The sequence below is a fragment of the Lactuca saligna genome, chromosome 8 (assembly GCF_052625555.1).
Source record: "Lactuca saligna cultivar CGN05327 chromosome 8, ASM5262555v1, whole genome shotgun sequence".
NCBI classification, from domain to species: domain Eukaryota; kingdom Viridiplantae; phylum Streptophyta; class Magnoliopsida; order Asterales; family Asteraceae; genus Lactuca; species Lactuca saligna.
Genome location: NC_136424.1, coordinates 36,548,351 through 36,561,100, shown reverse-complemented (window position 1 = coordinate 36,561,100; position 12,750 = coordinate 36,548,351). Strand labels below are relative to the sequence as shown.

The following is a 12,750-nucleotide window of genomic DNA, read 5'->3' as shown; positions in this document are numbered from 1 at the left end:
TGTGTTGACTTACAAAAATTATTACTAGTAAATAACTTGGTTTATATATATATTTTTGATGCATGCTTGTAATGTTTATTTTAGATTGTCATATATTATGATGTGTATAAAAATGAGTTTTGCATTCTAAATTAAAAATTTATCATAAATTAACATTACTTGGAGTTTGAGAATTAAATGTTTGATTATAAAGTTGGATGTTTAAAAATGAGTGTATATTAAAAGTATTTTAAAATGTTTAAAATTGAGTTTTTTTTTTTATTAAAAATGATTTTATCGTAAAAACTCTTAATAGTCAACTTTAAAATATTTACAATGGTTTAAATATGTTTTAAACTAAATCCAAATTGATGTATTTTGTAATAAAATAAAATTTTATTAAAACTACAAAAATTCGATTTATAGCTTTATTACAACAAACTATAATTATATATATTTTTCTTTACGTCAAACAATATAAATTTTATTAGTTTTAAAATCGAACTCTTTAAGTTGATATTATATTTTATGCATGCCAAATATGATTTGTAACATAATTATCATCACATGACTTTTAATTTATCAAAATATGATTTTTAATAATAAGATGTATAAAAGTAATTTATAAAATAAAATGAGTTTTATTCTGCAAATTAAAAACAATAAGGGATTTTGATTACTAAAAGGAGATTTAAAATAAAAATTTTAAAACTGAGCCAAACTCTCAGTCTTAATAGTAAGATGAAGTTTAATATTGGTTCTTAGTGGATCAAATAACATACTTTAAATATGAGCTATTAGCTTAACGTTTAAACTTGAATATAAGATATTAGTTTATATTGATCGCAACTGTAAGGTTAATAAAATAAAGATTTGACAAAACTTCAAAAATGGTCCTTATGGTTCTCTCTCTCTCTCTCTCTCTCTCTCTCTTCGTCCTACCTTTTCCTGCTTACCACATTCATTACACAGGTTATTCCTCAATGACTGCAATCTTGAGTGTAATGATTCTTTTCCTCTGAGTTTCAGTGACAAACTGTCTTTGGAGTACTTATATTTATGCAATAATCAATTTGAGTTTCTGCCTGATTACAATCATCTTAAAAATCTCCGGGTCCTTGACTTGAGTTTATGCTCAAGACTTAAGCAACTTACATGTCTCCCAAGTACACTTGTAGAGTTTATGCTCCTGACTTAAGCAGCTTACATGTCTCCCCATGTCATGACCCACCAACAACAAACACCCATCCCAAACACCTCCGGACCATAGCCTTGTTCCTCCCTGCCCTCTCTCGTCAAGCTCGCCTGAAAAGAAAGGAAACAAAGGTAGTGAAGCTGCCACCACAGCTCCGTCACCACCCACCGTTGGCAAAACCCACTTCACCACCCACCAAACGCCTCCATCTTGTCGTTACGCACCACCACCAAACGCCATCATCGTTGTTGCTTCATCTTGGTCCCTTATCGAGCATCCGCCAACAGAAATGAAGCAGCAAGGCCACCCACATCCACCAACCGCAGCCACCCATTGATGCCCTTCCACCGTCGTTGCAAATCAGGTAGAAGAAGAAGAGAGGGTGGGGTTAGGGTTGTTTTTTCTCATCCTGATGCAGACTAAGTCGAAGGAGGAGATGTCATCGTCTGAAATCTTTGAGCTTCCTTTGATGTGTTATTGAAAGCAATTGATGGTGGGAGGATCGAGCAGAGTCATTGAAGGCTAACTAGTGGCGACTGTTTGTGTATGTGGAATGTGTGTATGTATCTGTGTGTATTGGGAGTGTGTGTATGTTTTTTATGGTGATAAGGGGGAGGATGAAGAGAGAGAGAGAGAGAGAAAGAGAGAGACAGAGAGGTGAGACTATTGCTTATTAAATTTTATTTATTTATTTATTTTAAAAAAGTAATTGAAAACCTCATAAATGGTCCATGTGTATTAAAATACCAAAAATGCCCCTGACTTAACGGCTAAATGGTAACAGAGTTAGCTGGATTGACCAAATGTTAAAAGTTTTGAAACCATAGGGACCACCTGTGAGGTTTTTTGAACATAGGGACTAAACTTGATATTTTCGAAAACCACAAGGACCATTTTGAAGTTTTGTCTTTTATTTATTTATTTATTTAAAAAAAAGTAACTGAAAACCTCATAAATCGTCCCTGTGTAGTGAAATACCAAAAATGCCCCTGACTTAATGTAACGACCCAATTTTTCACGTCCGAAAAATTTCGTTTTAAAACATTATTTTAGAAAACATTAATAATTAAAACATTGTTTGATCAAACCACAACACAACGCAAATCATGTTCAAAAGCCAAACCATACAACCCATCAAAATATCAGAGTACAAATCCCAGTGAATCTCGTAAATGCGGAAACCAGAGTGTGTGTATGGTGTGCCGCTACCGCGCCAGCTCCTTCCCCTTCGGTGAAGAGGTACCTGAACACAAAACTGTAAAACGTAAGCACAAAGCTTAGTGAGTTCCCCCACTGTACCACATACCACATAATCACATAACATACATAAATTTGTCAGGCAAATCTGGGTGCCCGACCTACCCCTTCGGTCCTCTCGACCGGATACTGTCTAGCATATCTGGGTGCTGGCCTCCCCTTCGGTCCTTTCGACCGGATACTGCCTAGCATATCTGGGTGATGGCCTCCCCTTCGGTCCTTTCGACCGGATACTGCCTAGCATATCTGGGTGCTGGCCTCCCCTTCGGTCCTTTCGACCGGATACTGGGGACTATTTCACCCCCTACTACTACCACATAACACATATATCACATAGTCTAGCAACCCTAGATGAATATCACAAAGACAATCATCTACTCACACATCTCCTACTGGTGGGCCGACATTGTGGCCTTAGACCCACCGCTACTGGAAGGTAACTCATCTCAAAGTAGCTGCTGAATTGATCGGGAACTGACTGACCGCTGCTGCTGCCCCGGAAATCGTCTGACTGCAATTCCCACAACATACTCAATCACACACTGCTAATTGTCTTTTGGGTAAAATAACCGTTTTACCCCTGGTCTAGCCCTAAGTCAAAGTCAGAGTCAACTTTCAGTTGACCCGACTCGCCGAGTTAGCTCACCAACTCGCCGAGTTCCTATCCAGACGATTGTCCTGAGTCCCTGATTCTACTCGTCGAGTTAGGCTAAGACTCGACGAGTTCTTCTTCTAAACTGACATTGAAGTTCTTCGTCCTACTCGCCGAGTTGTATGAACAACTCGTCGAGTTCATCTTCATCCGATGAACACTCGTGCTTAGACTCGCCGAGTTGTATGAACAACTCGCCGAGTCTGTTCTTGATCTATGAAGATTGCCTTGGACTCGCCGAGTCCTAACATGGGTGAGTTTAGCTTCCAACTCACCGAGTCACCCCCTGTGACTCACGGCTCAAATTCGATACATCATAAAGGGACCAATTCGGTGACTCGCGAGCAGACTCGCCGAGTCACATAAACGACTCGCCGAGTCGTCGCCATGCATCCATCAAATACACCGATTTGCTCGATTCCAGTCCATGCCATTCACAGATCTAGGCTTCTAGGACACGAATCACACGTAAAGTTTCCAACTTTACGTGTAGATATTCACCAATATGGATTTTAGGGCTCAAAGTGCACCAAAAGAGGTAGATCTAGGGGTTTCATGCAATATGATCCCATAAAGGCATTAGATCCAAGCTCCAGGGACTAAATCATGCCTAGATCTAAAGGCTAACAACTTATTACAACCCACAATGCACAAACAAGCTTGGGGAAAAGCTCAAGAAGGACTTCCATGAAGCTAAAAGAGACTACAAGCTTGAAAACAGAGGGGAAACGAGCTATACTTCAAGGAAAACGTTGAGATGACACAAAGATGCCTGGCCTCCTTCTCCTCTTCTTGATCTACTCTTCCTTCTCCTCAAAATCTTCAAGAACACGCCAAAACACTTCAATCTCTCAAGGAAATAAGGGTATAAACGAAGTTGGGAGCTCTGAGGGTGAATGGGGGCGAGTTTGGGGCGGAAATGAGGGTTTAAATAGGGTGGAAACCCTTGAAATTTAGGGTTTCATCCAGCAGCGGTGACTCGCCGAGTCGCCAACTTAAACGTGTCCTGAGTCTCGTCCCTACTCGGCGAGTCGGACCTATGACTCGTCGAGTCCAAGGCTAAAATGTGAAATACTCAAATAAGATTTACATACCGGAAACCAGGTGCTACACTTAACGGCTAAATGGTAACGGAGTTAGCCGGAAGGACCAAATGTTAAAAGTTTTGAAATCACAGGGACCACCTGTGAGGTTTTTTGAGCTTAGAGACTAAACTTGATATTTTCGAAAACCACAGGGACCATTTTTGAAGTTTTGTCTAAAGATTTTCTTTGGGACTAAAAGAACCAAATATGAGAAATATGTTTTTTACAAAATGTAACATGAATTGTTGAATGCATACAAAAGGTGACATGAATTGTTGGATGCATACAAAAGGTAACATGAATTGTTGGATGCATGCAATATTCATGAGACCATGTTTTTTAAACTAGATTTATAAAAAATATGTAAAACCTTTTTCTTAAAATGAAAGTCCATTTTGTTTTTTTGAACAACACTCGGACATCATTTGTACAGTCCTTATGGGCGATGGGTCACCTAACCACTTGGATTTTGTCTTATAATGGTCAGTGCAATTTTCGTATTTTCTGTTGGGATAAAGGTCACCTAATCACTAGTTAAGTATCGAAACCATAAGTTTTTCAAGTAGGATGACTTGATTGAGAATCGTATGTGATAAATGTCACCTAAGCATAAGAGATTCAATGCATAGTTGGGATCAAACATGTCATATTACACAAAAGTTGTTTTAAGATCCCATATGCTAGACATTACATTTAACAGAATTGGTAATCACTACCTACCTTATTGGATTAAGTTGACGGGATAAATGTCACCTAAATATATTATTATTTCGTACTTGGATCCTAGACTTTAACTAATTAATGTTTTAGAAACAATAAAAGGTATTAATTTTTAAGACTTCAATATTGAAATACTAAATGAAAATTTATCAGATTCTATAGATGAATGCAAACACTTTTATGCCCTATGTACAACCTTTTGCTTGATGTATTTCAAGATATAGTAACATTCAATGGTTATAATTTCTATAAGTGATATTGTGACTTGAGAATTGCTCTAAAAAGAAAATAGAAACTATACATATTGAAAAGGTCTCATTACTGAATAATCTCTGCTAACAAGTTAGTCTGATCATGATGCTTGGTGGAAGCATTATTGTGATGTTATTAATGTGTCTCACATCATATTAGGAACGATGATCCTAACCTCCACAAGCTTTTGGAAAATTAAGAAGCATATTAGATGTTTCATCAAGTATAACAAAAATTCCAACAGAACAGTGATGTTTGGTACATACATGTTCTAACGTTGGAAGCTAATGAAAGTCGAAGAAAGTCATGATATGTTCTCTAAGAGGCCTATGGTTTGATGAAGTGTGATAACATACTTCTTATCATATTTGTGGGATGAGGGGGGGGGGGGGGGTGAAAGGAAAATACCGTGGAATGAAGTAACAAGCCAAAAATATGATAAGATGAGAAGGGTAATTGAGATTATATCTAAAATTAACTTATTAACTAATCAACTTCTTGAAAAGTTAATAAATTAAAAAAAGACATTTGGGTATCTATGAAGGCTTTTTAAAACAACTTTTTGTTAACTATTTGAGAATGAGATTTTAAAATTTTAGAGTTTCTAACTTCTTAAGACAACTTATGATTTATTATGTTTATAAAATAGATAAAAGACAAAATTAAACAAAATACTTTTTAACTAGACTTTGTAAATATAGAAACTAATCAAACATTTTCTTAAAGAGAATTGATTTCCAAAGAATGTTTTAATATTTCCAAGGAATAATTAAAATGTGTACTATTTTACCCTTCAATCTATTTTGGTTATAGTTTATGATAGAGGTGACAATCGTGTCGTGTCGTGTCGAAAGACTAAACGGGTTGAAAGTGCTTGACCCTAACCCGACCCATTTAATTAACGTGTCGTGTCGTGTCGTGTCAACCCGTTTATTTTTGTGTCGGGTTTCGGGTTAAGGCTATACCTTGAAATATGTCGTGGCATGTGAGGTTAAAAGATTAAACATGTTGAAAGAGTAGGAGTTAGGTAGGCGGCGAGGAAAAACTAATAGTTTGGAGGCAGAATAGATGAAGTCATAGCAAGTTCAGATGACAAAATTAAAGGAGTGAGAATTGGAGAGGCGGATGAAAAGGTCGCGAGGATATGAGAGTGGTGAAAGAGACTAGGTAGTTTGGGAGATAATGGAAAAACTGAAATTAAATCTTGATCTAGACGGTTAAGTATTTCAACATTACAAAACGACTCAATTCGAAGGTTTTCTTTTACTTATGGTTTTGGTTTTGTATCTTTCTAGTTTATTTAAATAATTCAAAAAATTTGCATATAAATAAACGAGTCATATTCGAGTTGAAATTCTCAACCATAACCTTACCCGTTTAATTTTCGTGTCGTGTCGTGTCAACCCGTTTATTTAAACGGGTTGAAATATCTTACCCAAACCCGTTTACCCAAACCCGTTTATTTCAATTTTTACCACCACTAGTTTATAATAATGAAGAGAGAGAAATACCTTTTAAAAATTACTTCTTTTTACGTGATTTTTTTTTTACAAAAAACCACCGCCTCCATCAAATACTAAAAATTCAAAACCAAGAGTTTCAATCTTGTTGTTCTAGTTTCGCATCAAAATTCAAAACTTTGTTAATTCAACACCTTATGATTTTATTGAATATTGAAAGCACCTATTTTAAGAAATCAAGAAATTAACTACTAACTCTACAAACATGAACCAAATAACCAAATGAGGATCTCGTAAAATAACTTAATGGCACACATTTGTTTATGGGTTGATGACAAGAACTCCATGTCAAAACAAACCAAAAAGCATATTTGTCAAACAACAAAATCGAAAACACTCCATAATAATAATAAAAAAAAACTCCCAAAAACGGGAAAAAAAAAAAGCATCGTATTTGTTTGACTTGGAGTTAAAAGAACCCTAATTCCAAATTGGTTAAATAATTCCTTTTCGAACTCCTCCAACTCTGGTAGCCCTTATCCTATTTGCTGCATCGATTTACAATGTCAAATTGGTCAAAAAATTTATGCTACATTTCTATAGTGTCGAGTGTTTCTCATCGTGGTCAGATCCTAACATGCATGCAGTTGATGTGAGCATCACCAACGACCCAGGGAATGAGACATCAAAAACTGCCATACAAGGCTTGATCGGAAGACACTGCAATGTGACTAATTGTTTTGAATACTTAAACATCATGTGTCCATTGACATTGTAGTTGATGATCCAGTAGAGTGGTCATATGAACTATTTTCCTATAAATAAAAACTTTAACTTCCAATAATGGTGATTATTTATGACCCGGATGTATTTAGGAGTTTTCAAATGTAAATTTTTTCTCTCTTAATTAAATTACATTTGTCCATAAACTTTTTTTTTTTTTTTTTGGGGAGGGGGGGGGGGATGGATTAAAAAGCACTGTGGATAAATCTTTTTTTTTTTAAATCACTTTTCTACAGTTCAATAAATCATTTTGATTAAAAATGAAATCCCAACTTCATAGAAAGATTTTCGGTCATACGTTTAAAATGAGAAACATATTATCTTTTTACGGCGGGGGAAATTGTTCAGCAAGATTACAAAAGCAAGAAAACCGTCTAAATTCCAATAACTCCCCCAAATCTGAAAACATAGAAAGGAACCCTTCCTCTTAATTTATCTCTAGTCTGATATTTTGCACCAGGGTTCGACTATAGTTTCTGATTTCTGCTCGTTGATTGATTCCTGTCCGAAGAATCGCCGGAGATGGAGGGTGTTGGTGTGCTGTCTGCTACCGACCAGCAACAAATGGTCTCTTCCTTTCTTGAAATTGCTGTTGGCCAAACCGCCGATACCGCTAGGCAGTTCTTGCAGGTTTCGATCCCTCTTTAATCTTTATTTTCAGTTGCTTCTTTCAATTGTTTAATTGATGTTGAATACAAGGTTACAAACACATACACGTTTCCTTCCACTTGTCTTATCGATCTTCAAACTGACTTCGATTGTGCGTTTGATAAATCTCCCCTCTTTGGACCTGAACATTTGATCCGATGAACGACATTCAGCGATTACTGAATACTAGTGTCTTATTTCTTATCAAAAACCATAATCGGGGCTTATCATTCTCTCTTGATGAAAACCCAAACGACAGTCGACTTCTTAGCGTTTGACCGCCGTTCATCTGCAAAATTTTGCCGAATTACTTCGATCATTACCTTTTAAACGTTACGAATATCTCCTGAAATCTTATATCATCCATAAAGATCTTGTTTTTAGTAACAATAATGATGATCATTTTACTTTCAGGCCACAAGCTGGAAGCTTGAAGAAGCGATTCAACTTTTCTACATCGGAAACGAAGGTGGTGCCGCCTCATTACCACCATATGCCTCGCCACAGAATGATACAGCCATGTCCGACCAAAGCTTAGGGTAAATGACAACATAAAAATTCCTAAAACTATGTATCCATTTATATAGTTCTTTAAATTGTGTCTTATATAGTTATACAACATGTTCTTACTTCAGATTATCAGAATTTGAAAATATTAGAGAAACCGATGTCAATGAGGTTCGAGCACCTCTACCAGTCAAACGGGATGTTCTATATGACTCTCTAATGCTTTACGGGTGTGTAATTTACTAATTTTTTAAAATCTTGTTTTGTTGTTGTAATTATATTGTTCTTATTTTTTTAATAAGATTTTGTTATATGATTAGGGCATCAAGAATGGGGGTTTCTCCACATGCGACAATTCCATTTCGAAATTTTGATGAGGAATTAAAACGTCCGGGAGTTTGGGAAACAGATCAAGGGTCCACATCAACAGCAGAAAGTTCTAGAGATAATCTTGCTTCTTTGTATAGGCCTCCTTTTGGTTTGATGTATCATGGACCCTTTGAGAAGGTAATTAATGATTATTTTATGGGAATGTTTGGTTTGATGGAATGGAATCAGAAAGGAATGGAATGAGCAAAGTAATGGAATGGGTGATTACGTTCCATTTTCATGTTTGGTTGGCTTGTTTGAACATTTTATTTGCTATGTACAATTAGAAAACGTAATGAAATCAAACTGATAGATAAAGGAAAAAAAATATTTCATAAGGTGAAATGGTTAAGCTCATAAAAGACGTTATATTTTTGTGTTTTTTCCGGATTAAATTAAACCCTAACTTTATTTTTTTCTTGAAAAATACAAGATACCTTGTACTTTTTCATTTTTTTTTTCCGATCTGGCCCTTTTAGTCATTTTTTTCTAAAAAAACTTGTAAAATGTGAGGGTTTTTTTTGGAAAAAAAAAGATCAAGTTGAGGTTTTTTTCGAAAAAAATGAAAAAATACAAGGTCTTTTTCAAGAAAAACATAAAGTTGAGGTTTAATCCGGAAAAAACACAAAATATAAGGTCTATTATGAGCTTAATCCTATTTTATAAAGATAAAATTAGATCACATAAAGATGTAACGCTAAATATATTAAATATAAGCATATTGTATGACATTTGAAATATATACTATATGCATTTAAAATGGTTAAAAAAGGTTTATTCATCACTTTATAAAACTGTTTACAAAAGTGAAAATGAATTAAACTTAAATACCATTATATCTTAAAATAGAATTACAATCATTTTATTGTAATGCTCGATTACTTCATACCAAACACTACCTATGTCTCAAAATAAACAAATTTATCATTTTCCATAATGTAAAGATGAGTACACAAACACAATTGTATCCTTTGACTTTTGAGTGTATTATCAGGCAAAAGAAGCTGCTAATGTGCAAGACAGATGGCTCATAGTAAACGTGCAATCTACCCGAGAATTTAGCTCACATATGGTATATCTTTTGTTACATATACATACACATGTACATATTAACATATAATAAATTGAGTTTTTCCTTCATTAATGTTTGTAAATCTTTATTATACAGCTTAATCGAGATACTTGGGCCAATGAAGCTCTTGCTCAAACAATCACCTCTAATTTCATCTTTTGGCAGGTTTATTTCTTCTTGAGTAGATTATTTTACATGACATATATTAAGATGACCTTGTAATGTTTTTTTGCATATGACAATGGGACAAAAATTGCAGTTTTTTGCCCCCACCCTGTTCATGAAACAAGGTGGGACCCACCGGAACTGATCACAATAGGACAAAGACTGCAAGTTTTGTCCTATTATCTTTGTGGAACATGGACTGATGACAATAAGACAAAAATTGCAGCTTTTGTCTTACCTTTTTTGGAACAGGACACAACTAATGACAACAAGGACAAAATTTACAATCTCTTGTTTGTGCAAAAGACGTGAATGCCCTCATCTTGATGATCAAAGATAGCTCTAGAAGTATTATTGTCTTGTGTGATAAATGTGGATTAGTTGTCATTATATACAAAGCTCGGTTCATTTTTTTTTCCTAGTAAAATGGAAACTTTTATAGATATCATGCTTTTAGCATCATTTTTTTTTGTGTTGCAAATAGGTATGTGATGACACTGAAGAGGGGAGCAAAATAAGTACATATTATAAATTAGATTCGGTCCCTGTTACCTTTGTCATTGACCCCATTACGGGTCAAAAAATGCGCTTATGGCGTGGAATGATCCAACCTGAAAATTTATTGGAGGTAGACATTATTTACTAAGGGGCATAAATGTCACAAATGGTAACAAACTTTTTGTTCCTATTTCAAAACATCATTGTTTTAAAAAAACTACTACGATAAGAAAGTAAAGCATCTATAACATTTTGTTCATAAAAATACGATTACAAAACATCATTGGTGTTTTGTGAAGAAAAAAAGTAGTTTGTTACCCATTTATGACATCAACCCTTTAATAACTTTTAGTTAAAACACAAGGTGATATATATATTTGTAACTCTAATGTGAAAATTTATCTTAATAATAGGCTTTGTTACAATTTATGGATGGTAGCCCAAAAGATCATCATTTAAGCTTGTCTAACAAACGCCCAAGAGAAAAGTATCAACCTTCACCTCCTAAAATCCAAGGTTTGCTAAATTTATCCATTTCATTATTTAGTTTTAAGTATTAAATGTGCATTTATACAACAACAATCTACTCTTTTTTTTTTTTTTTTTTTCCAACTTTATGCAATTGTGTTTTGTTTGTAGGAGATTAAAAGTTGCAATATTTTACCATTATCTTGTTTAAATGTGGTTGTAGATGAAAGTAATGAAGAAGAGGAGGATATGAAGGTGGCACAAGCATTATCAATGGGAACAATGGAGGATAATAATGAAACCCTAAAAGATTTGGAAGCCATTAAAGAGGCTCCAAAGCAAAGCTATCCACCATTGCCTGAAGAACCGAAAGTTGACCGGAATTTGACTTGCAGGGTGGGTGTCCGGCTGCCAGATGGACGGAGGGTTCAAAGGAATTTTTTACTGTCTGATCCGATTCAGGTAAAAATTTGTTTATGTATGTTTGGTTTGATGGGAAAAGTTTACAACAATAAAAAAATAAATATATAAAATCAAATAACCATGAAATCACTTTATGTATAATATATGATGTCATGTCTTTTGTTGGTTTATTATTATAATGATTTTATTTTTTTTTATTTTATTTTATAAAGTTGCTGTGGTCATTTTGTGCTGCGAATTGTGACGAAGAACGGGGGTTTAGATTGACTCATGCAATTCCGGGTGCTGTGAAAGATATGGAGTATGAAAGCATGTTGTCATTTGAGGAATCTGGTGTTGCAAATTCCATGATTTCAGTTACTTGGAGTGAAGCTTAAGTCTTGTTTATTGTTAATGTTATTATATTTTCTGTTTGTTTTTGTATGTATATGTATATATACTCTTTCTTTGCTACTAATTATGACCTGAAGATACCAGAGCTTTAAATTATATGTGGGCTGTTTATTTGTTTATTTACTGATTAAAGTTGATGACATTGTAATCATGAAGGTTTGTTTACGATTTTTTTTTTGCCATTTTGGGAAAATACAAGAGGTATTCATTAAATTAATGGTCTTGATGACATTAAAAAAAAAAAATACATGTAATGGTTTTTCAGCTTACTTGTATAAATAGGTGGTTTTTTTTTTGTTCTTTTCAAAAAATTTCTATTCATTTATTGTCTTTAAAGGTGTTCAACTAGTTTTTTAATTGAATGGTATGGATTAGAGATTTTAAAATATAAACCAAAAATGTTTGTAGGAAATAAAAAAAATTCACTTAATTGGTTTTAATTTTGGTTTCAGCTCTTGAATCTGGGTCTCAATTTGAATTAATGGTGGATTTTGATTTCACCAAACCACATCGACCTTCGATTTAAGTGTGATTTCATTCATTAAAGTTGCAAGCGGCAGTAGCAACAATCGGGGGTTATGTTTATCAGGGTTTAGACCTAATTGTATTGATGTAGATTTCATCAGAGGGGTAGCAACAGGAGCTTATGTTCGTCTGGGATTTCAGTAAATAGCCGATTAGGAAAGCAATGATATATTTGTAAAACAAACATCAAATAATTGTGAAACATAGGTCGTTTTTGCAGGTTTAAGAAAAAATGCAAAAGAATTGAAATGTGAGATTCTATTATGTGACGTGTTTGGTTGTTAAAAGAGCAGAACATA

The 12,750-nt window shown here is 34.5% G+C and overlaps 1 protein-coding gene across 1 annotated transcript; it reads left to right on the top strand.

Moving 5' to 3' along the window:
• The first annotated feature begins 7,722 nt into the window (after positions 1-7,722).
• On the top strand, positions 7,723-12,045 carry LOC145011122 (plant UBX domain-containing protein 7-like). Its single transcript, XM_078969758.1, has 10 exons — positions 7,723-8,013; positions 8,446-8,570; positions 8,667-8,768; positions 8,859-9,045; positions 9,902-9,979; positions 10,076-10,144; positions 10,629-10,772; positions 11,056-11,158; positions 11,334-11,572; positions 11,746-12,045. The coding sequence occupies exons 1-10, from the start codon at positions 7,906-7,908 to the stop codon at positions 11,908-11,910; spliced, it is 1,320 nt and encodes a 439-aa protein (XP_078825884.1). The 5' UTR covers positions 7,723-7,905; the 3' UTR covers positions 11,911-12,045.
• The last annotated feature ends 705 nt before the right edge of the window (positions 12,046-12,750 follow it).

Coding starts and splice junctions, on each gene's coding strand:
- LOC145011122 (XM_078969758.1), top strand. CDS start 7,906: ATGGAGGGTGTTGGTGTGCTGTCTGCTACCGACCAGCAACAAATGGTC. Junction 9,046..9,901: donor ATCATGGACCCTTTGAGAAG/GTAATTAATGAT, acceptor GTGTATTATCAG/GCAAAAGAAGCTGCTAATGT. Junction 9,980..10,075: donor GAGAATTTAGCTCACATATG/GTATATCTTTTG, acceptor TTTATTATACAG/CTTAATCGAGATACTTGGGC.